We start from the raw sequence: 25,316 nt of genomic DNA, 5'->3' as shown, positions 1-25,316 counted from the left end.
GGATGTGTGAGCTTCAAAGGCACAGAATATTTGGTCAAAATTGATGGCAAGATGAATGCAGTATGTTACCAAAAAATACTGGAGGAATATTTGCATTCATCAGCCAGGAAGCTGTGCATGGGACGTACTTGGACATTCCAACATGACAATGATCCAAAACACATGGCCAAGTCGACCTGTCATTGGTTACAACAGAATAAAGTGAAGGTTCTGGAGTGGCCATCTCAGTCTCCTGATCTTAATATCATTGAGCCAATCTGGGGAGATCTCAAACGTGCAGTTCATGCAAGGCAGCCCAAGAATTTACAGGAACTGGAGGCTTTTTGCCAAGAGGAATGGGCAGATTTGCCATCTGAGAAGATAAAGAGCCTCATCCACAAATACCACAAAAGAATTCAAGCTGTCATTGATGTTAAAGGGGGCAATATACGGTATTAAGAACTGGGGTATGTAAACTTTTGATCAGGGTCATTTGGGTAGTTTCTGTTGTGATTATGATTTAAAGAGTTAACACATGTGATTGATAATAAACCACGAGTGAAAGAAATGTTTTTGTGGTGTTATTCTCTGAAAAATGGCCAAGAAATTATCAAATTACTATTAAAAAAAAAAAAATCCCTTTTTAAGGCCGTTAGGCGGAAGTGACATCGGACGTCGCTCCAGTCCTCCAAGGGCATAGAGTTGAGTGGGGCCCATGTCGCCCTCACTCGACTTCCTGCCCATTGCTCCTGGGTATCGTATTGTATCGTTTCCCCCTTTACTGACAGCTCCGTTAAGCGGGGTAAACAAACTGTAAGTGGTGGGGGGCACCTCTCCCTCTGCCTATAAAAGAGATCTCGTGGCGAATCAGCCACTAGAAACACATCTACCGGTTGCCGAATCGCTTGCTGTATAAAAAAATACTGGAGTTATGGCAGATAGCTGCTGCCATAATGGTATAGAACATCAAAGTAGTGACGTATGTATACAGTGGGCAGTCTGGAAAAGGTTAAACTCATTTACTGTTGATTGACTCGCTACCTCTGTTGGAAGGCAAGCAATCCACTACACTTTCAGTAAAATACTTTCTAAGGATAGATTTCAAGTTTTGGCCTACTAGGTTAGAGTGCGGTGGAAAATATTTCCACGCTAATACCAGGTAAAAAATGTATTTCCTTTTGTATTTTCTTTTATAAGTTTGATTCATGACCAAGGATTTCCAGATCACTATACATGTTATCTAAAGTGACAGCACTACTTTCCAGTTCCCTTTGTCTGATTTGAAACTTCTTACTGAACTGTGTGATGAGAAGTCATTGCTATGATGACTTGCCAGTAAAACCTTGGTTTGCGAGCATAATTCGTTCCAGAAATATGCTTGTAATCCAAAGCACTTGTATATCAAAGCATTTTTTTTACACGGTATAAAAGAGAAGAGAGGCACCTCTAAGTGTAGCAATAAGTTGCTAAATATTGTACCTTCATTAAATGTAACCATATTGCTGCACTTAGAGGCGCCTCTCTTCTCTTTTATACTCAGTTGTGACATGACGCTACTCTTATATCAAGACATCACTTGTATATCAAGGCAAATTTTTATTAAAACATTTTGCTTGTCTTGCAAAATGCTCTCAAACCAAGTCACTCTCTAACCAAGGTTTTACCGTATTCCAGTTGTGTAGATATCTTTCAGCACAGTTGAAATAGCTGAAAATTTGAAGATTCTGGAGCTCCATCTTCTGGATGGATAGGAGACTGCATAATATAAATATGCAGTATTTCATCCTTTTTAAAAAACTATACGCACTTTTTTTTTTTTTTTCTGACAATAAGTAAAGAAGACAATATGTAAAAAAATACTATACTTTCTCTTTAAGTTGTATCGTTTTTTTTTTGGGGCATACAGACTAACAGACAATGTTAATTGAATATGAAGCAGATAATATTCTCTGGTATCTTCTCTCCTAGGAGTGGACTTTGCAAACTGTGGTCAGTTCCAGATTGTACCCCTGTGCGCACATTAAGAGGTAATTACTGCATCATCTTAAAGCTAAACTGCACGGGAATTTATTATTGTACTTTGTTTATACATGTTTTAAACAGTGTGTGTGTATGCCTTACTGTGAAACGTTTTAGGTGTGAAAAAATGCTGTAAATTAACCACTTAAAGACCAGAAGGTTTTACTCCCTAATGACCAGGCCATTTGTTTTTTGCGATACGGCACTGCGTTAATTTAACCGACAATTGCGCGAGCGTGCAACGCTGTACCAACATTTAAATTGATGTCCCCCCACAAAAAGCGCTTTATTTTCGTGGTATTTGATCACCTTTGCGTTTTTTTTATTTTTTGCGCTATAAACAAAAAGTCTGACAATTTTTTTAAAAATATTTTTTTTTTTACTTTCTGCTATAATGCATATCCCCAAAAATTATATAAAAAATGAATTTATTCATCAGTTTAGACCAATATGTATTCTGCTACATATTTTTGGTAAAAAAAAAAATCACAATAAGCGTGTATTGATTGGTTTGCGCAAAAGTTATAGAGTCTGCAAAATAATAGTAATGGCAGTGATCAGCGTTTTTTAGCGGGATTACCTCTTTGGGATTCTCCATGAGAGCTCTGGGCTTCATGGTTGCCTCACTTGAAGCTGTTCCTTTCACTCTGTTCCACTCAAGGTCCTACAAATACAACATTCTATTAAACTTGTTAGGAAACTTCCCTTGGGTTACCTCCTGCTAAATGGCCTTCTTGGTGGCTATCACGTCCGCCAGACATGTTTTCAGATTTGGTAGCTCTCTCTTATGGATCCCTTCCTAATCCTTCACAGGGATCATCCTTGCGTCCTGCTTCCAAGGAAATTGCTCTTCATTGTCTCAATGTAGTCAGAAAGACTGACAATTTTTTTTTGTCCTGTCAATGTTGTCTCTTAAAGGACACCACTTATTGCCAGAGGGTATTTTTTTCCCCCAAATTGGTGGGGGCTTTCTGGGAATTCCACCATCTGGCATCTGTTGCTCAGCTGTTTAAGGCTACCACATGATCTTTTATGACTTGTTCTCCAAGTTATACCAGATGGGTGCCCATGCCTCTGCAGGTGCAGCTTTCGACCGCAAGGTTTTTTCAGCATCGCTCCGAGTTGAGTCTTTTACCCCTTTCTGTTTTGTGGGGCCCATTGGTATGGTTATTTTTGTTGCCCACCCTTCTGATACATTTTTTGGGTCATCCCAAGCTCAATGAATATCCAGCCTGTGTCCTTTACTGTACTATTAAGATCAAATAAATTCTTACTTACCTTTTAAATTCAGTATCTTGCAGTACAGTATAGGACAGCGGACACCCACCCCTCTTGTCCTTGTTTCCCTGAATTGCTTGCTAAAAAACTCAGGTCTCAGAGTAGGGTTATAGGGGGTGTCCAAAAGCTTTGCCAGTGTCCAGTCACCTGAAGGCAGCAGCCTATAATCCAGGGTCTATGAATATCTAGCCCGTGTCAGATATGGAATATACAGATAAGTCTTTTTTTTTTTTGTAGTTGCCATCATATTGAATCAGGTGTAGTCTGCAGTTTTGGTCTAATATTTCTGTTTGACCCCCCATCAGGACATAACACAAATGTGGGAGCCATTGTGTTCCACCCCAAATCCACAATATCATTGGATGAGAAAGATGTGAATCTGGCTTCCTGTGCTGCAGATGGATCTGTAAAACTATGGAACCTGGAGAGGTAAGATTCCCTGTTAGTCTATATCTGCATTGAGGGCTTCTATAGCAATTTTAGCTGCAGTGTGCCTTTTCTCCTTCTGTCCTATCTTGTGTTGGAGACCACACTGGGCTGACTGGATTGGTCACTAGTCCTGAGTGGGTATTTGTGTGGGTAAAAAGGAAGGAATGCCTTCCAGTGCATAGTGCCCAGTGATGGATGGTGGTGTTGGGCCCTCTCAGGGATTGGGCTGCTGTCTTTTCTGTGCAACCTTAAGGTCATTTCAGCATATAGACTTGGATACAAAGGTTGGCATGCCCAGTGGCAATAGAAATGTGACTTCTAAAATGTTTAGTAAAAAATTAGCAACATACTGTATACATCAATCCAACGCGTTTGGGGGAACGGACTCCTTCTTCAGGGGTGTTGCTGCTTTCTATTTGGTGGGAACAATTCCCATGAGTGGTTTATGTTGAATTGAGGTTCCTGAATGTCAGGATGCCCGATTTTCTTATATAGGTAGCTCATACAACAAAAACAGGCATCCTGTCACTCCGGAACCTCGATCCAACAAAACAAATCATAGGGATTGTTCCCACCAAATAGAACGCAGCAACAGCCCTGAAGAATGGGTCCGTTCCCCGAAACGCGATGGCGTGATATACATGTTGCTAATTTTTTTTAATAAAGATCCATGAACCAGATTTTAGAAGTCGCATTTCTCTTGGCAACTGTCTGTCCATGTGCCTATTCTGCATGTTAGGTACAGTGAGAGTGTCTGCTCTCTAAGTTTTAAATAAAGTGCACTTGGAGTTTACCCTGGACTCTTCTCTCTCCTGTTTGTAAACGGAGTGGGGAAGGATTAAAGGAAAGGTTCATTTGTTGCTGCTGAAGTCAGCTTGTGAACTTGTTACAGGTTCACTTTGAGAGCATTTTTCTGTTGCAGGAATCAATTTCTCTGACTTAACACAAGTAATGAAGAGCAAGCCTAAAAATAAAAAAATACTTGAACCACTTAGTGATTGTAAACCTTTGTGTTTTAAAATTTTTATTTAACCACTTGCTTACTGGGCACTTAAACCCCCCTCCTGCCCAGACCAAATTTTCAGCTTTCAGTGCTGATGCACTTTGAATGACAATTGCACTGTCATACAACACTGTACCCAAATGACATTTTTATAATTATTTTCCCACAAACAGATCGATCTTTTGGTGGTATTTGATCACCTATGCGTTTTTTATATTCTTTGTAAAAAAAATTTTTAAAAGACTGAATTTAGAAAAAAAAAATATATATATTTTATAAAATTGTGCAAACAGGTAATTTTTGGCGCACAGATTGGCACACATGAGGCAGATGTGCCTCCTTCCTCTTCGGGACCGATGTCCCTTGAACCTAAGCTGCTGATCGGCTTTTTTTTCTCCTAACGCTAATTGCGTGAGGAAAAAAAAGTGATTACCGAGCTTTGTTCACATCACGTGATCAGCGGTCATTGGCAATTGGGGTCCGCGCTGTGGCTGTCATTCGGCTATAGTGCGGACCCCTAGTGGTTTAAATAACGAACATGCAATACTTGCCTCCACTGTGCAGCTTGTTTTACACAGAGTGGCCCTGATCGCCCTCTTCTGGGGTCCCTCGGTGGCTCTCACGGCTCCTTTTCACATCAGATAACCCCCTAAGAGAAGCGCTCTCCCAGGGGGTTACCTTGCGGGTGCGCTCCCAAGTCAAGCATTTGCGCTCATAGACACGCATACCGGACTAAGCCCCCGCGTCATTGAATTTGATTGACAGCAGCGGGAGCCAATGGCTGCTCTGCTATCAATCTATCTAAACAAGAGCCCGGTGCAGGAGAGGGAGAGCACGTCTCTGCATAGGGAATTACGGGGCTCAGGTAAATTAAACGGGGGGGGGGGGGGTTGTTGGGGGGGCCAGAAGTTTTTTTTACCTTGATGCATTAAGGTGAAAAAAAACACTAGCGTCCCCTTTAACTACTTCATTAACGGCCCATTGTAATATGACGTCCACAGATGGGATCTCCCATCCTGGGTGGACATCATATGACGTCCTGGGCTTTGTGGGGGGATATCTGAATGATGCTTGCAGCTAGAGGCATCATTCAGATATCATTCTTTTGTGCCGGCGATTCTGTGCACGATAAGAACGATCATAGCGGCAGTTCCATCGCTTGATCGTTCTTAAAGGCGGTGGGAGGGGACACCCCCCCCCCCTCATGCGGCCATCCAGTGCTTCTCCAGGCTCTCCTGTGCCATCGTGGGCCCGGAGAAAGAATTGTCCGGCGCCGGATGGGAAGCATAGAGATGACTGGTGACCCAGATGGTCAACAGTCATCTCTAAGACTGTCGGAGGCCCGGGCGTGATGTGATGACGTCACGCCTGGGTACCCGGAAGTAAACCAAGCCACGATTGCGGCTAGTAAGCATGAGATCAGTGAAATTTTTTTCACAATTTAATGCTTTTCAGCCTGGAGGAGACGTGTGGGGTCTTATTGACCCCGCATCTCTCCAAAAAGAGGACCTGTCAAACACCATTCCTCTCCCGCCGCTTCTAAAAGTGATCCTGCTGCAAATCCGTCACTGGGATCACTTTTTATCAGAAAGCCGGCCGCCAGAGGGAAAAACTAGCAGGGTTATGGCATCCAACTGCAGACATAATTAATACGTATATTTACAGGTAGGCGGTCTGAAAGTAGAAAACGGATACCATTCAGTTCCAGTTCCCTTATATTGAATCTTCCCTCTTCTGCAGAGCTGCACCTCCCCAACGAATCTTTATATCTGACACACTTCCAGGTGTGTTACAGGCCCATAGTGACATAGGGGCTTGTCAGCATGACCCAAGTAGCACAGCAGGGGAAGCATACTATTGGCACATCTGGAAGTGTGTTGAATGTATAGATTTTTTGGGGAGGCGCTGCTCTGCAGCAGAGGGAAGATTCAATGAATGGTCATAAGACCTGAAAGATGTGAAGTCTTTCCCTTTACAGGTTTCCTTGAAGGTAAACACTGCAGGTATAATACTTGCTCTCTAAAAATGTAAATGTTCAGGTAATAATCTCATGGCTATTATGATCTCCCTATTGCAGTCACATAAAAATCATCTGTTAGGAAGCTATTCAACAAATACCAAAACGGGGGTATTACTTTCTTCCTTTAATTTCTCAGTGAGAATTATTTCATTCATCCCACCGCTGACTCTAGTGCCAGTTCTGTGCTACTGAACATTGTGGCACTGGTAGAATAGATGAGACCGCTCTGTACTACCAACTAGTTATTATAACAACTCATCACAATGATAAACGATGAGGACATTTGTTCTTCACACAAACTGTCACGTGAAAAGCACTCTTAACGAGTAGCGTGTAGCATGACCATGGGGGAGCGCGGTACTTTCAGTCCCCTGGAGAGATGGCTCACCACAACAACAGCTCAGCATAATTATATCTTCAGAGAAAAGAGGTTTACTACTTAACAAGAGGGAGGCAAGAACAATACTCTTCTCCTAGTTAATCAGCATCTTTAATTAGAACTTAGAGACTATCTCCTCCCTATAAAACAGGCCTAATGTGCTCTGTTCAGGAAGGCCAGAGATAAGAATGGATTATTATGCTTTTTTTGAATGCATTACGTTATGGCAAATATCCGCTGATGTTTTCAAGGGATTTTGTATTTTTTATTTTTTTTCTAAGGGTGTCTTAGTGGAATGTATATGTGAAAGAAAGCCACTTCAATTAAACCTGTGTTTTGCTCATGCAGGGCAAATGCAGGTTCACCTAAATGCCCCATCCCCAGCAGGATATTATATACCCGTTCTTAACTCCCCGCCAATCCATTTGCTGCCAGGAGTGAAGAGAAATACTCTAAGTATTATAGAAGTACTATAAAGAAGCATGTGAATTCTCTCCTTTCACAGTGATAGCGCTGGTGCCTGATGATTAGCCTGGTGCTGTCACATGCATGGCGAGATAGTCCTCAACCCAGTGACAGTACTGGAGCCAACCTGAGTTTACATGGGGCTTCCATTCCAAGCTCCTGGTGGCTGACTGGAGCTGCAGAGGAGCAAAGAACAAGGGAGTATGTAATGTTGGGGGTGGGGTTGGGGGGGTGTTTGCCGGTAGCTTTGCCCTTTTGATGTCTTATTGCAGAGGCAATGGTAAGGTTTTTCAGTCACTGTTCTCTGAGATCTTGGGGCAGGTGGTGTCTGCATAAGCTGAGATATAAGATTGTCACTCAAAATTTAATATTTTAAGTGTTAATAAAGACAACACGTTTTTAAAGTAAGAGGGGTTATCACTTTTAGTTTTGTTTTCGCCATCTGTGTCCCATTGCAGAGATTTCCCTTCACTTCCTGTCCCATAGCCAAACAGTAAGTGAGAGGAAATCCCTGTGTATTACAAGGGTCACTAGAACTAGTGTCCCCACGGGAAGATTTCCCCTCTATTCCTGTTCTAATGTCAACCCAAAATGTAGGACTTTCTTTTACTTGTTAATTTGGATGATAATGGTAAATGGGGGAAAATAGGATTTATCTCCCTAACAAAGGCACAGACGGCAATAAAAACCTAACAAGGGTTATAATTCCTCTCCACTATATCCAAAACGATTTATTTTTTTGCCTTTGGTGACACTTTAAAGGGAAACTGTGGTGCATTTTCAGTTTTTAGAGGAGGAGTTGTAGTGTTTGCCTTATCATATTTTTTTATTTGACTTTTACAATTCTAGAATCTTTCTCATCTGTATTTTTGTTGTATTAAAGCCCTGGTTCACATTGGTGCTACTTTGAAATTGTGCTACTTTACTTGAAGTAGTGCGATTTCAAAGTAGCAAGGTCAGCACGATTTCAGGTGCTACTTAATAGACATTTGTGTGGCTTCATGCACAGATGTCTATTGAAATCGCACCTAAAATATGCAAAAGTAGTGCAGGAACTACTTTTGCAAATTGGTGCCGCACTGCAAAATTGGTGTTGCACCGATTGGAACAGTGCCATTGCCGTCAATAGGCTGTGACTTGTCATGCGATTTGATCTCTCAAAACGCATGACACATCACTCCAATATGAACCTAGGCTTAAATACAGAGATTTTTACATTTAAAAATTTAGATTTCTGTGACTGATTTACTGGGGGAGCTGAGAATCTTTACTTTATAAATTGCGTAAATATTCACTTAAATGATCTATTCATGTGAAAAGCAAACTCTAGTTTGAATACATCTTGCAGACAAAATGTGTACACAGGAATTTGCTTTTCACATGGATTGGATAATTGAAGTGAATATTCACTCAATTTATTGACTGAAGATTCTCAACTATTTGGGAAAATCAGCCTGAATATCTTACAAGCTCCTGTACCGAGCGTCCCACCCCCTGTGTTCAGAATGCAGGAGGCCAGCTGCTCATCAAGGGACATGGAAGCAAATGTCAGTGGTGTCTGCTATAGTGATTTCCGGTTTCCAGTGGCATCAGGAAGGTATGGTATATACATAGTTATGTAGTTCCCAGCTGTACCAATGTAACCCTGTATAAAATATCCATACCAGAAAGTAATTTTTAAAATGTACCACCAATATAAAGTGTACTCGTTGCATATCTTTGATTACTATTATTTTTTATTACCCATCTATCAGAAGAAGTGTTTCCTGTGTCTGTCGCTTTTAATTTACTTTTTTTTTGTGTGTGTGTTTAACTGTCTTCCATTTGCTGTTTTTAATCATTTATTTGCAGCGATGAACCAGTTGCAGACATTGAAGGTCACGCTGTGAGGGTAGCGAGAGTGACATGGCATCCATCTGGGCGTTTCTTGGGGACCACATGGTGAGCAGTCTGGCATTTTGGACAGGGCACAAGGAATAACACAGACTGTTGGCCTTCTGTAAATGATGAGTGTCTTGTTTTCTTGGTGATTGTTTTAGCTATGACCGTTCATGGCGCTTATGGGATCTGGAAGCTCAGGAAGAGATTCTGCATCAGGAAGGACACAGTAAAGGGGTGTATGACCTTTCTTTCCACGTAGACGGGTCTCTGGCCGGAACCGGGTAAGGAGAAAGAATCATGCTGTGGCTGTGTGAGGGTATCAGGGGAGAAAGTCTGCTCTTGTGATTCAACTCTCCTGAGAAGCAAGACCTGACATGAACTCTTCTCAGTCTTCCTGCTCTTCAAGAATAGTACATTTTCTCCAATGCACAATGTTCCTTCCACTAAGGCCCCTTTTTCACGGGGTGGATCTGTTGGAAGAACTCCGCTAGCTCATCCGCCTGCCCATAGACGTCAATGGGTGGCCCGCTCGGATCCGCCTGAAAAACGGACAGACAGATCCGATCTGGCCGATCGCATGAAAAGGGCCTTATACAATGGGTGTCTGAGTGTCACGTGACATTCACGTGTCTCACATTCACGTGACAACTCTCCTGAAGTTTGTCCTATAATCTATATTCCATTCATGGTGCAGAGTGATCCAGGAACTGGTACCAGTTTTAAATGATCAATAAGTACCTCCTGAAATACCTCCTGAAATATCTGTCAGCTGGTGAAAACTGACCAGGCCCCACCGTCTACAGATTTTGTGTTTTTTCTGTTTGCTTATATCCGTGTTGAATGGGAGGCATTGATTGTCTAATTACTCAAACAGTCAGTTTGTTCCCTATAGCTCTGTGGGAGTCAGGGACACTAATAGAACCCAGAGAACCAATATTTTAGTGTTGCACAGGATTTTTGTAATGGGGATATCTTCTTATACCAGCTGACTTAATGCCATTCTGTGAATTGAAAACCACTTTAAAGGGGTTGTAAAGACAAAAATATTTTCCTCTTAAATTAAAGTCTAACAGTAGCTGATAAAGTAAAAAGTAATGTTTTGCATTATAACTGGTTGAAATCGAGCTGTTTTATTCACCTCCGTCACTCCTGAATCATTATTCTCACTTACTTCCTGGTTTGCGGTGCGCATTCATTCTTGCTACATCATGGCCTAATGGGAAGGAACTACAGTTCCCATTAGGCTTAGCCTCCATGCCTGTGAGGGATAAGAGAGCATCTTCACGCAGGGCTGTAGTCATAGGGAGGGGGTGAGCACATTCTGCTTTCCACCATGCAAAACGGCTCAGATGCTGGTGGAAAGCAAGAAGAGGAGAGACAGGAAATGGCATTTACAAACCTGGATTACTGTATTTTGGAGGTCAAAAGGAAAAACGAGGTAAGTGATATTTAAATGCTCTATCTTACAGCAATCAACTGATCTAATAAAAAATGAATCTTTAGTGTTCCTTTAAGGAAGGGGAGGATTGGAGACTATAATTAGGGGATTGTATGTGATGTGTTTATTATTTTCATGAAAACAACTTATTTTATTCATGGTTCTTTACCCACATAACATTGTGACCTTTTGACCATTTAGAGGCCTGGATTCTTTTGGTCGAGTTTGGGATCTGAGGACTGGTCGCTGCATCATGTTCCTGGAAGGTCATCTCAAAGAGATCTATGGGATCAGCTTCTCCCCTAATGGGTAAATCTCAGGAGATTATATGTTTAGCATGAGCAGTCCATCTATTGCAACATTCTAAGTTTTAGCTTTTTTGTGTTTTTAGTTACCATATAGCAACAGGCAGTGGTGATAACACCTGCAAAGTGTGGGATCTGCGTCAGAGGCGCTGTATCTATACCATCCCTGCTCATCAGAACTTGATCAGTGGAGTGAAGTTCCAGCGTGAGTATTAACTTTTACATTCTCTCTAGCTGGTTATAAGTGATGTCACAGTTTCCTAGCAAGTGGACATTCTGCTTTCTCTGTGATGTCACTGATCTTCAATGAGTGAACAGGCTGCATTCTTAGTGATGTCACCAGTCTCTAATGATAGAATTGACTGTTTGCACAATTATGTTACCGGACTCTAGTGAATGTCTCAGTGATGTCAGTGGTCTTCTAGTAAATGGACTTCTTTATTAGTGATGTTACTGGTTTCCAGGTAGTGCATAGGCTACATTCTCAGTCATTACATTTTTTTTAATTAATAGACGGTTAGGGGGGAGATTTACTAAAAGTGGTGCACTAAAATATGGTGCAGCTGTGCATGGGGGCCAGTCAGCTTTTAACTTCAGCTTGTTCAGTTAAGCTCTGACATTAAAGGGTCACTAAAGGATTTTTTTTTTAGCTAAATAGCTTTCTTTACCTTACTGCAATCCTGGTTTCATCTCCTCATTGTTCATTTTTTATTTGAAGTTGCTGTAATCCTTCTCTGATCTCCACACTTCCTGCTTGTCTGGCTCCTTATGAAAAAACTCATGGGAGCTTCTCTCTGTGGTCCCTGATCAAGGAGGTGTGATTACTGTGTGTCTAAAACCCCTCAGAACCAATCAGATTAATTTTAAAAACAAACACTGCTCTGTGTGTCTCTGTACTTCACAGAAACATGAAACTAGATTAAAAACGAAAGTGAAACTGCACTCACATTATATAATTGATTTTTATCTATTTTTAAAAGGAATCAGTTAACTATTAACTATGGGCCAGATCCACGTACAGCGGGCGCAACTTAAATATTCAGATTTAAGATACACCGCCGCAAAGTTTCTACCTAAGTGCCCGATCCACAAAGCACTTACCTAGAAATTTGCAGCTGTGTAACTTAAATCTGTCCGGCGCAAGACGGGCCCAATCTAATGGGGCGAGTCCCATTTAAATTGGGCGCGCTCCCGCGCCGGACGTACTGCGCATGCTCCCGACGCGATTTTCCCGACGTGCTTTGCGTTGCGCCAAGTTTTGTGAATCGCGACGGGCAAAAAAGAGTTGCGGCGGGAAAAAAAAAATGTAATAAAAAAATTTGACAGCGACGCGGGAAAGAAGGGTATACTTTTACATGGTGTACTAAGTTTACACTTTGTAAAAGCAGCCCTAATTTTGCGATGGCAAACTAACACTTACGGAAAAAAAACGAAGGGAAAAACCTTTGTGGATCTCCGTAAGTGCTAATTTGCATACCCGACGCGGAATCTTACTGCATCCTAAGATCCGACAGTGTAAAACTATTACACCTGCCGGATCTTAGGAATATCTATGCATAACTGATTCTATGAATCAGCCGCATAGATAGAAACAGAGATACGACGGCGTATCAGGAGATACGCCTGCGTATCCCTTTTGTGGATCTGGCCCTATGTCTCTATACCCTGTAAACAGTCATTTCAGCAAAAAAAAAAAAAAAAATTCCTTTACAACTCCTTTAAGGCCTCATGCACACAGGACTTTTTTTGAAGTTTTTACAGCAGCTGTTTTTGGCAGTAGACGATTTATTTTTTCTACAATCATTAAACTCTCCATCATGTTGTTCTATGTGTCCATGCACACCTAGGCTGTTCAGTTTTGGGCAGTGGCGTTTTTGAGTAGTAATAAAACCCCAAAACGAGTGGGTTCTGAGAGACGTTTTTCAGCTGTAAAAACGCTCTAACATTGATTAATGCTGATAAACTTTCAAAAACCCCGGCTCACCAGCGTTTTTGGACAATTTTGATTCATTGAAAAAAATCACTACAAAGCTACTGGCGTTTTTTATAATGTTATATTAACGTCCAGTGTGCATGAGGCCTAAAACCTGGAAGCTGATTGGTTACTATGCACAGCTGTTCCAGTTTTAGTAAATAACCCCTGTAATGTCTTGATAATGTCCCTAGTGAATGAATAGGCTGCATTCTCTGTGATGTCTCTAGTGCAGGGATATGCAATTAGCGGACCTCCAGCTGTTTCAAAACTACAAGTCCCATCATGCCTCTGCCTCTGGGTGTCATGCTTGTGGCTGTCAGAATCTTGCTATGCCTCATGGGAGTTGTAGTTTTGCAACAGCTGGATGTCCGCTAATTGCATATCCCTGCTCTAGTGAATAAGCTGCACTCTTGAAGTCCCCAGTGAACAGACAGGCTGCATGCTCTTTGTATGTTGGGTGGTCTTAGGAAATGCACTCTATACTAATTTCTCTTCCGTTCATGGACGGACACAGCAGCCTTTGACCTTAGGGTTATGCACCTTCCTTGCAGGAGAGTGCATAACCCTAAGATCAAAGGCTGCTGTGTCCGTCCATGAACGGAAGAGAAATGGATTTTATGGTGAGTAAAAAAATCCTATTTTTTCCTGAGTGTGTTGAATCCATTGTGGCCTTTGACTTGATATTCTGTTGGCGCAATATGCTTGGTCTGCATGAAAACAGCCCACCTCTCTTATCTTGCAGCTACTAATGGTCAGTATCTCCTGACTGCATCCTATGATAACACAGCCAAGGTGTGGACTCACCCTCTCTGGTCTCCATTGAAGACCCTGGCTGGACACGAGGGTAAGGTGATGGGGGTGGACATCTCACATGATGGCGAGCTTATTGCCACCTGCTCCTACGATAGAACTTTTAAGCTGTGGACGGCGGAGTGACATTTATGACAAAAGGACAATTTATCAAGCAGTTTGTACCGGAACATCAAGAAGTGTTTATCTCTCATTATGGAAGACACCTCAGTACCACGGAGCAGAAAATGTTTAGTTTTACTTCTTGTTCATTTTTTTTTTATAAGTTACATTAAAATAAACATTTTTCCTAAAGTCGAGTTACTTTTTGGTAGTGTTTATTTTACAGATATCTCAACAGCTGGGATCCTTCAAAAACTGGAAGTTCTCATTCAGGCAGGCGGTAAGCTGCATCACGTATTGTATTGGCATTTGAACTATCACGCTCCATTATTCTTTATTTTGGGTGGAGCCATCATATACATTTTAGCTCAGCACTGGAACAAATAGTAGTGAGTATGTTGCAAAATCTACAGGTTAGGACTTCACTCGCTGTATTCTTATTGAAAGTAGTGAAGCCATAGAATTGGTATAAGAACCAGGATACTAGCCACATCTAAAATGCCCAGCTGTAGACAAAATATATGATTTTGGGTAGCGTTGAAAAGAGGTTATAACCCCTGAGAGGTTTTTATTGACGTCCATTTCTTTATCGTACATCACGGGACACAGAGCTGCATATTCATTACTATGTGGGTTATAGAGTCTACCTTCAGGTGATGGACACTGGTGTAATCAATTAAACAGGAAGTTCCCTCCCTATATAACCCCTCCCCTACTGGGAGTTCCTCAGTTTTTTCATCAGTGTCTAAGGTGTTGGTCACGAGTTAACATGTGCTCTTAGGAGCTCCACTGGAGGGATCCATGCTGGATGTAAAAAGCCTCCATAAATCCGGATCCGTCCAAGGTGCTTCATAGCCAAAGTGGACGGTACCCGGGCCTCGGTACGAAGAACGAGGTTTAGCCTATAATGCCTCTCTGCGGAGGGCTGGATCCTGGGTTCCAGAACTTTGTGCCTTCTAAGGACCAAATGTTTTTTCTGCTGCCAGGGTGCTATATAGGTCCAGGGGTGTGGTGTTCCTGCCATGGACCCCGGTCCCTGAAGGTCTAGGACTATACCCACGGTGAAGGGGGAAGATTGGGCCTCTTGCTTGGCAATACCCTGCAGCGTGGAAAGGTAAGAGAGGGACCTACGGGACTTGGTTCGACAGTAGGTCTTCTGTAGGGGACTATGGGTCTCGCCTATATTATGTTTTTATGCATGGGCAATGTAAACCACAATGTCTTTTGAGACGGGATGGCTCAGGGCACCCATATACCTCCCCTAGCCGGCATGTAGCCTGGGCCACTATGTCTGTTCAGACAGGATGGCTGTAGTACCCATATATCTCCCCTTGAAGGGGCTGGTACATAAAAAAAAAAAAAAAAAAATGCCCTTAATCCTATGCAAAGCATTGTCTTCCATGAGTAGCTGCACGTCTTATCTGTTTTTCCACTACTATGGGCAGTAAAAGACATGCCTGATGTTTTCGCTTACCATGCTTTCCAAAGACGGAAGCTTAAGTGTTTGCTGGTCTATTGTGCGTCCCACTTCCTCAGCTTCAGGCTCTACCATGTCGCACGTGCTCACCGGCTCAGTGCAGTCGCAGAGAGGGCTCTTCAAAAAGGCCCAGACGTCAGAGCTCTGTAAAGCTAGGGGGACACAAATGTAAGCACCTTGTGTGAGTTGGATACAGATTCATCTAAGACGCCTACTCCGCATCTAGCTGTGCAGATTAGCAGGCATTGTTGCTGCCAGACTATGTTCAGCTGTTGATGCACCTGGGTTAAGCTCCTCTGCTTTTAGCTTAGGACTTTGGTCTCCCCATTGAATAAGGTCAGGGGTAGGAATATAAAAAGGAATCGCCACCTGAACCTGGTGGCCCCTTATTCTCCCCTGTAGAGACAGCTCACAGATTGAGCCATCAGACCTGTCAGGCAATCAATGCAGCCTCCCCCAACATTGCAGCCACTCTGCATGTGTTTTGTTTTTTGCATCACATTTGTTGTTCTACAAGAGGTTAACTGCTATGTTCGCAGCATCCTCACAAGAAGCAAAAAAAAAAAAAAAAAAGCAGGGTGTGTCCCTTTTCCTGCTTTAATCCTTAAACAAAGGGAGTAGAAGAGTTGGGGATGAAGGTTCACTGTCAGAGGACAGGAGACAGGAGCTGCAGCCTAACGAGGAGAAGCTATCAATAGCCCTACAGGTTCTGATTGCACCTGCAGTCTTTTCAGAGATTCATGCTGCATATAATTTCCCTCTGCCTACTCGGCCAAAGCCTCTATCTTCTCCTTAGAGTGTAAAGAGAGGTTTTCCTATAGGTGGCTAGTAAGACCTCCATATGGTCCTCAGCCTGGTGTCGGCTTCAGGCTAACCAAATGCACATCTGAGGGATGCACAGTTGCTGGTACACATTGCTAACGTCTCTTAATTGAGGAAACGCACATCTACAGAGGATAACTTCCTTTTTACCAGTCCGCATGTTGCATAAGATACATGAGTTTGGAATGCATGTGGGATAAAAACAAGTAACAAAGCATGTTTTATTGTGGATCGCATAAGGATACATGTTTCTGTCTGTATGGTGTTGCATGTTTGTTAGAGTTGCATAGAAATGCTTGAGTGCATAAAGATGCTAGTTACCTGATCACTCAAGTCCTGGATTACCCAAGGATATTGGGTCACACAGAGAGACTTGTTTCCACAGAAAGGCCTAAAATCGCATAAAGACGTTTGTATGTATAAAAATGCTGGATCACACACACATGGTTACCTGATCACCCAAATCCTTGATTACCCAAGGATGTTTGGTCACACAGAAGTGGTTTGTTTCCACAGAAATGCCTAAAATCGCATAAAGTTGCTTGGATGCAAAAAAGATGCTGCATCACACATGATTACCTGACCATCTGCGTCCTGGATTACCCAAGGATATTTGGTCACACAGAGAGGCTTGTTTCCACAGAAGTGCCTAAGTTCGCATAAAGATGCTTGTATGCATAAAAATGCTGGAATCACACATGATTACCTGATCACCCAAGTCCTTGATTCCCCAAGGATATTTGGTCACACAAAGAGGCTTGTTTCCACAGAAATGCCTAGAATCGCATAAAGAGGCTCGAAGGCATAAAAATGCTGGAATCACACATGATTACCTGATCACCCAAGCCCTTGATTCCCCAAGGATATTTGGTCACACAAAGAGGCTTGTTTCCACAGAAATGCCTAGAATCGCATAAAGAGGCTTGAAGGCATAAAAATGCTGAATCACACATGATTACCCGATCACCCAAGTCCTTGATTACTCGAGGATATTTTGGTCGCACAGAGAGGCTTGTTTCTACAAGAATGCCTAAAGATCGCTTAAAGATGCTTGAATGCAAAAATAAGCTGGATCACACATGGTTGTCGGATCAACAGCGTCCTGGATTACCCAAGGATACTTGATCACATAGAGAGGCTTGTTTCACAGAAATGCCTAAAGTCGCATTAAGATGCTTGAGTGCATAAGGATGCTGGATCGCACAGGGGTGCTTGGTCACACAAGAGTCCTTGGTCTCACAAGGGTTCTTGTCCGCACAGTAGTGCTTAAAATGCATAAGATGTTGATCGCATGGAAGATGCTGAATCGCATAAGGATGCATGATTACTTTAAAGTTGTACATGGCGGCCTAATTAAGCAATACAGGATTCCTTGTGTTTGCATAGAAATACGTGTCTGCATGGGTTCATGTTGCACATTGTTGCATAACACGTTTATATCGCATGCTTGCTTGCAAGATGCTTGTTCCAGAGCACACATGCTATATGCATGTTTTTCTTAAAACATATTTATATGAATTCATGCTTCCAGGAACACACGCTGCCATGTACACACACTTCCATTGAGGCATATGGCTTTAACACTTGCCACATACACACATGGGGAGCCAGTTGCATATGTGTTTATTTACTTGGGTCTGCAGAGGTTGTCTGCGTTTCGCAGGGGAACAGCACTATCTCCAGTTGGTGGTCTTGCCCTTTTGGGTTAGCCTCTGTGTCTGAGTTGTCAGGGTGCTAGGGCCCGCCTCTAGCAGGTCTGTAGGCCCAGGGTATAGCAGTAATGGCATACCGAAGCAAACTCCTGCTGATGGGTCAGTCAGTAGCATGGCTGGACCTAAGGGTGTCCAGCATGGTCAAGTATCTGGAACTCTAAAGATACATTCTTTCATTTGACAAGAAGCTGGGTATGTTTGGCACAGTCCAAAAAGGAGAGGTTTTTTTTTTGGCCTCAGACAAGACCATCGCTATAAGAAAACTGGTCTATGTGGTCACGGCAAGGAACAGTTCCTTACTTTTGGCCTTTTGATTAAGGCACTAGGGAAGATGCTGGCTTCATTCAAGACAGTTCCCTATACTAACTTTTATTCAGGGCTGTTATAAACAATATTTTGTCGGCCTAGAAAGAGTGGATCTTGACCTAGCATTATCCAAAGAACCCGGTCCCAGAGATATGCTGGAATTCCTCTTGGTGATTTTTAACTAAAAGGGTTTGCCAGGTCAGGAAGAGACCATGGCCCAGGGGAAGTAGTCAAGCTCCAAGGGAGCCTTATCTGTCAGCTAGAGCTACCGATGGAGCATCTGGCTTAGGGGCCTGAACGTTCAGGTGGCAGGTTGGTTCTGTCAGAGTACAATCAGACTATGCCATACTAGTGATTTACTTAATTTACCAAGGAGGAGCTTGTGCCTTGCCTATTGGCATTCGTCATTTCATGAAATGCAGAATTGGCAGACGATTCGCTGGAGCCGTCAACAAGTGTCTCCGGGAGAATGACCTCTACACCCCGACTGTTTTCCTGACCAAATGTCACAGAAATAGTACCCTGTACATAAGATGTATTGTCGTCCAGGCTCAACAAGAGATTGAACAGCTTGGGGTCAAGGATAAAGGATCCACCCGCATGCGGGGCAGATGTGTTTTTAATCCGAGGGGGGGGGACCAGTTGTCACTGGTTGTGTCTCTCCCCCCAGTGCCGCGACTTTTGTGGCTTCTATGCAACATTTAAAGGAGAACGGAAGCTGGCCTGATTACTCCGGCATAACCCTGACGACCTCTCGGTGCAGGAACAGTAAGGGTGGTAGTAGAGGACCCACAGTCCCTTACATCTTGTCCAGGCCTACTTTGCAGGGGGTATTACATTCTGCCTTGCAACAGGTGAATTAATGGTCTGGCTATTATAGACCACATTCTCGAGGATCGGGGCTTTCAGAATCAGCGGCAATTCCCTTGATTCATACAAGAGAGCTGACCTCCAGGACCAGATAGCCTACGGTCTGGAAGGCCCAGGTTCCTGGTGTGAAACCAGATGGTGGCATCCGTGGAAGTTTGTCAAAGGTAAAATTCCTGCCTTCCTACATTTGGAAAGGAGACGGAGCTAGCCTTAAGTTATATCAAGGATCCGATCTCGGCCTTGCTTCCAAAGGTCGATTACTTCACACTCTTTGGTCCGGGCTGTTATGCACGTCACCCCTTGTATAAGTCCACCAGTTGGGTCGCCCTTGTGCTTGGAGGATTGGCTCTAGTTTTGTCGGCTTACAGGGTCAGCTCCTTGGGCCGATGCACCATATTTCCCTTCATCCTTTAACAAGGGAATTGGTGTTCTTGGTTGTGGTAGCCTCCAAGAGTTTCAGTATTGGCAACTTTCTTGGTATAGAGCCATACTCGATTATTCTTACAAGTAGAGTGATTTTCATCCTCACCCAACCTTATTTACTAGAAGGATCTAGTATTCATTTGAATCTAGATATTCTTACCTTCCCTTTTTTCAAAACCTTGTTTCACGGAAGGAAAGGTTATTGCTTTTCTCTCAATTGAGATGAGAGCAGTTAAATACCTATCTGAAGGTTTCAGATATAGAAAGCTGACGTTTTTATTGGGCTGCCAGAAGACCCTAGATGGGCAGGCAGTGTTCAGGTCAGCTATTAAAATGGTTACACTCTCTCTCTCGTTGGAGTAAGAAGGGTCTAGGCCTATCTGAAGCGGCTGCTCGGATACGGAAAACTGATGTTGTTGCGCTACCAGGAGGCCCCAGGAAAGGGCAGGCAGCGTCTAAAATCAACTGTTTTTAAGGTTGATTCATCAGGTTATTATTCAGGCTTGTGGTTAGAGTAGGATTCCCCCTGTTTTTTTGTGGGGGTGTTCCCTACCAGGATGGTAAGCGCTTTATGCGCAATGCATTTCCAAGCCTTTATGACGCAGATTTTCAAGGCCGCAACTTGGTCATCTGTGCTTACGTTCACTAAATCCTATCAGGTGAACATAAGACGGCAAGAGGATGCAGCTTTTTGGCGCAGTATGCTGCAGGCAGCATTATAGGTCCTCACGTCTGATGGCGGTCTGCGTTGTTGGTGTCTCCCTCCCCTCAGTAAGCATTGCTTTGGGACATCCCACATAGTAATGAATATGCAGCTCTGTGTCCCGTGATGTACGATAAAGAAAAAGGGATTTTTATAACAGCTTACCTGTAAAATCCTTTTCTTGGAGTACATCACGGGACACAGAGCTCCCACCCCTCTTGTTTGGGGATATTGGGACACTTATTGCTTTGCTACAAAAACTGAGGAACTCCCAGTAGGGGAGGGGTTATATAGGGAGGGAACTTCCTGTTTAATTGATTACACCAGTGTCCATCACCTGAAGGTAGACTCTATAACCCACATAGTAATGAATATGCAGCTCTGTGTCCCGTGATGTACTCCAAGAAAAGGATTTTACAGGTAAGCTGTTATAAAAATCCCTTTTTTGTTGTGCGGTAGATTTAACTTCTCTTCCTTGTTTGGTCATAATTAGGGTTGTCCCGATACCACTTTTTTAGGACTGAGTATGAGTACCGATACTTTTTTTTAAGTAGTCGCCGGTACCGAATACCGATACTTTTTTTTTTAAATGTGTCTCCATATGCAGCCATGCCCCCCCCCCATTATCCAGCCACTGTCTCCCCCCATATGCAGCCTTGTCTCCCCCCATATCCAGCCATTGTCTCCCCCCATATCCAGCCATTGTCTCCCCCCATATCCAGCCATTGTCTCCCCCCATATCCAGCCATTGTCTCCCCCCATATCCAGCCTTTGTCTTCCCCCATATCCAGCCATTGTCTCCCCCCATATCCCCCTTACCTGCATCCGCCGACTGTTTAACACGCGCGGGGAGTGTAATGATTGGCGCCGCGCTGCGTACAGACACTCCCCCTTGCTCGGAATTGGACAGTTCACCCGAGCAAAGGGTGAACTGTACTCCCGAGTACTCCCGCAAATACTCGGAATCGGTCCCGATACTAGTATCGGTATCGGGACAACCCTAGTCATAATGACAGGAAGTAAAGCGTTATCCCCAATAGCACTACAGACAGCAATGAAAACTTAGACATTTAAACTCTTCCCCACCAAGAAAAGTTTTATTACTGTCCGTGCCCCATTAGAGAGATATTGTTTATTTCCTACCCCAGTGAGTAAGACAAAATCTCCCCAATGGTTATGGAAACGGCAATGTAAAATGACCTGATGCTCTAACCCCTTAACCACCCGTTTTTTTTTAGTGAGGGGTGCAGACACCATAATTGTTTCATGACAAGTTCACTTTAAGGACAGGTGACTTTTGATGTTCTGTCAGTTATTGTACATAATGCCACTTTCTGATCACTAAATATTTCCACTGAAACAAATGTCATAACACTCAGCTGAGCATTTACTATGGTGTCCATTTTATGACCACCTGCCAACTTTCTGGGGGGGGGGGGGTCCCAGCTAAGTCCTCCTAACTTCTCCATCACCATACCCCAAATTACAATCCATCTCTGATCGTTCTTATTCAAGGAGTTGATCTAATGATTAACTCCTCTCAAATGGAACTGATGGTAAATGTTTGTTCAGTCAGTGCATACAGCCAATCGGCTACAGCGCTAATCATTATATTTTGACAGTGGGGGAGTCCTTGCTTTCAGAATACAATGATGAAGCTGCAAGGGTTTCTCCATCCACCTCGCAGTGGATTTCAAAGAACTCTGATTAGGGTGGACTTTTGTTTTTAGCATCGTTTCCTGGAATTATTGTTCTAGATTTCTGATGAGAGAGATTAGAAAGGAGACTTTTAAGTAAGCCTTTCACATCTTCTTCATGAGGTCTTATAGTAAAAGGTTAGAAATCCTGGGTCTGCTAGTATAGAAAAAAGATGCCGTTTACATATTTAAATAATATTGAAAGCTGTTGTGCAAATTAACTTTTTATTCCAGCTACTGTAGTAAGGACAATGCATCTGTGTAGGAAGGGGTTCTTTGCTGTAAGAGTGGTTAAGCTGTGGAATATACCACATGAGGTCGTTTTGGCAAAAACATTTTTATTTTTTAAAAAGAAGACTGGGTGCCTCTCTTGCAACAAATCCAGTTATAATTACTGAAGGAATATATAGAATTATTTGAAATGTGAATAGATTTGACTACTGAAGCAAAATTGGCCAAAAGTTTACAGACTTTTTATTTATTTTTTAGGAAATTAGGTTAAAATGTATTTAAAGCAGAAATGCAAGACAAAAAATATATACAATTTGCAAACAGGAAGGTTTTGTTTTCTGCAGAAGAGACATACATAGGCAGGGCCTAATTAAAATTTGGATCAGGGGGGCGTGTTTTATGTAAATATACTGTGACCCGACGTGATTGACATTTTTCCCGAACGGCGCATGCGCCGTCCGTGGAATTTCCCAGTGTGCATTGCTCCAAAGTACGCCGCAAGGACGTCATTGGTTTCGACGTCCAGCCCCATTCACAGACGACTTACGCAAACAACGTAACTTTTTCAAATTTCGACGTGGGAACGACTGCCATACTTAACATTGTTACGGCGCACTTATGCCTCATATAGCAGGGGCAACTATATGCCGGGAAAAGCCTAATGTAAACGTCGTAACTTTACTGCGTCGGCCAGGCGTACGTTCGTGAATTCAAGTATCTAGCTGATTTACATATTTTGACGTGTAAATCAGCTTACACGCCCCTAGCGGCCAGCGGGAAAATGCAGTTACGATCCGACGGCGTAAGAGACTTACGCCTGTCGGATCTAATGGATATCTATGCGTAACTGATTCTAAGAATCAGGCGCATAGATACGACGGCTCGGATTAGGACTTACGACGGCGTACATGGCGCTGCACTGTCGTAAGTCCTTTCAGAATCTGGGCCTAAGTGCATAACTTTACATTTATCAACATTAAACCTCATCTGCCACTTAGTCGCCCAATTAGACAGAGCATTGAGGTCAGCTTGTAAATTGGAGAAATCCTGCAAGGACAACATATTCTGACAGTGGGATTCTCCACTGTCAAAATACACTAATCAGTGGCTGTAGCCCCCGATTAACTAAAGTTTTCTAAAGATCAATGTCTGTGGAACAGGGACGGGCACACATGGAAATTCATACAATCTCTGCTGAACTGGCCACATTTTGATCCATCTAGGGGCAGCTTTAGTCATTTGCCCTCTTTGTCTCTTCTGAAATAAAGGACTTTCACCTTTCTGCTTGTGAATTGTACAGATGCAGCTCACTATACAATCTCGGTAAGTGCCAAGTGTTGAATTAACTTTTTTGCACATGAGCTGTAGTTGTGCAATCCCAGACTGACCAATCAAAATGGGTGAAGATACTGAACCCAGCAGATGATGGGGACTAGCCAGTGGTGGCTTCTGTATGAGACAAAATGACTGATTGGCTGCTTAGGCACAGGTATTATATCGACGCTTCCTTTATATAGAACCTGCAGCCAGGGTCCAGAGGTCTCCAAGAATTAGGCAGGTCAGAAACAGACAATCCATTTAAGTTTCACTGCTTTATATTTTTTTGTAGGCAGCAGCAGGGGCTTAAAAGTAAACCTATATTTTATCTATCGCTTTTACTTTTTACTCCGCTGACTCTGGGGGCGGTAGGTCCATGTACAGAGGCACTCACTGATACTCCTCCACCACCAATCACTAACTAGCCCCACATGGAGATGCAGGAGACAATTTTTTTTTATCCTTGTACAGGTTTAAGTATAGCTTAACATTCATTTAATGTCCATTTTAACAGTACAACCATGGGGACGCATCGGCAGTTGAAAGTAGCATCCCATTATGTTTCTTGTCCTGTGATTTTTTTTTTTTTTTTGTTTTTTCAACTTGTTCAGATGGAAAGTCCACATTGTCAATCCACGCAGGCTGTAGCTGGATAGCAGTAGGGGTGTGTTGTGACATTAGTATCATCATGCCGCTGATTTGCGTCAGCCTGGTCCCAAAAACATCTTGCGGGTCCAGAATATGGAAAATATTAGAAGCAAGCTCACCACCAGCATAGTAATCATGAGGTAAGAAAACATCCGGAACTGAGGGTTGTGCAAACACTGCCAGGTAGATTCATCTGAGGGAATAGTGGTTAATGTGGGCTGGAGGTCCGTCTGGTAAGTTTCGTCTATGGACCCCGTGTCATGACCCATGTTGAGGGTATAGACGGAGGGTGGCCGTTGGAAGAAATTTAGCCTCCGAGAGTCTCTAGCACATAGTCCATTTCTCTCTGGCTCTAGCTTAAGCTGGCCCAGTATGGTGGTGTTGTTGGGTAAGTTCGTAACCGTCTGATCTAAATGGAGAGCTGTGGTTTGGCGACACAGTGGGCATTGCAGCCGGTTGTGAATATGAGTGGCAAAGCTCAGACGGGCCAGGCACTCCAAACAAAAGGAATGGTGACATGTTAAGAGTTTGGGAATGCGGAAGGTGTTATTGTAAGGGTTCCAGCAAATGGGGCACTCATAGTCTGGATCCAGCTTTGTGGTGTCTGCCATAGCGATGCCTTGTTTATCATTTGTTGTATATTCCTGTACAACGAAAGTTAATTTTCACCTTTTGGGAGAGAAACAAAACATTTTAATCAGGCAATTTGGGAAAGTAACAAATACATATATACTTTTCTGACTCCTCAAGGGCACTGCCTTAGTCCTACAGGTGAGGTATATTTATACATCTGTAACCCTGCTTGGCAAGCTCTGCACTGTAATTTTGAGTCAAGAAGGTGGCAGTTTATTGAGATAATACTGCACGATAATGAATTTACTAATCTTAACATTCACCCTCAACAGGCCGTAAACTGTTTAAATCTGAGCCAGTTCAGCAGGGACCAGCTGCGATTCAAACCATGTATATAATATATATACACATACACGTGTGTGTGTGTATATATATATATATATATATATATATA

General features: G+C 42.9%; 2 protein-coding genes across 3 annotated transcripts in view; one reads left to right on the top strand and one right to left on the bottom strand.

Moving 5' to 3' along the window:
- The window catches only part of PRPF4 (pre-mRNA processing factor 4), a 42,894-nt gene extending 28,614 nt beyond the window's left edge, over positions 1 to 14,280 (top strand). Inside the window, exons 8-14 of the mRNA XM_040324324.1 lie at positions 1,948 to 2,006; positions 3,582 to 3,705; positions 9,424 to 9,513; positions 9,612 to 9,734; positions 11,093 to 11,200; positions 11,283 to 11,401; positions 13,914 to 14,280. Coding sequence (XP_040180258.1) covers positions 1,948 to 2,006; positions 3,582 to 3,705; positions 9,424 to 9,513; positions 9,612 to 9,734; positions 11,093 to 11,200; positions 11,283 to 11,401; positions 13,914 to 14,107 — 817 coding nt within the window. The 3' untranslated portion in view covers positions 14,108 to 14,280. The remainder of the gene's footprint in view (positions 1 to 1,947; positions 2,007 to 3,581; positions 3,706 to 9,423; positions 9,514 to 9,611; positions 9,735 to 11,092; positions 11,201 to 11,282; positions 11,402 to 13,913) is intronic.
- A 9,955-nt stretch (positions 14,281 to 24,235) lies between these two features.
- RNF183 (ring finger protein 183) overlaps positions 24,236 to 25,316 on the bottom strand; it is a 33,179-nt gene continuing 32,098 nt past the window's right edge. For both annotated transcript variants that reach the window (XM_040324321.1, XM_040324320.1), the window contains one exon: positions 24,236 to 24,958. In XM_040324321.1, coding sequence (XP_040180255.1) covers positions 24,346 to 24,900 — 555 coding nt within the window. In that variant the 5' untranslated portion in view covers positions 24,901 to 24,958 and the 3' untranslated portion in view covers positions 24,236 to 24,345. The remainder of the gene's footprint in view (positions 24,959 to 25,316) is intronic.

The sequence above is a fragment of the Rana temporaria genome, chromosome 9, assembly GCF_905171775.1.
Source record: "Rana temporaria chromosome 9, aRanTem1.1, whole genome shotgun sequence".
In the NCBI taxonomy this organism is placed as follows: Eukaryota; Metazoa; Chordata; class Amphibia; order Anura; family Ranidae; genus Rana; species Rana temporaria.
Note: the sequence above shows the minus strand (reverse complement) of the source record. Positions and strands in the feature narration are given on the sequence as shown.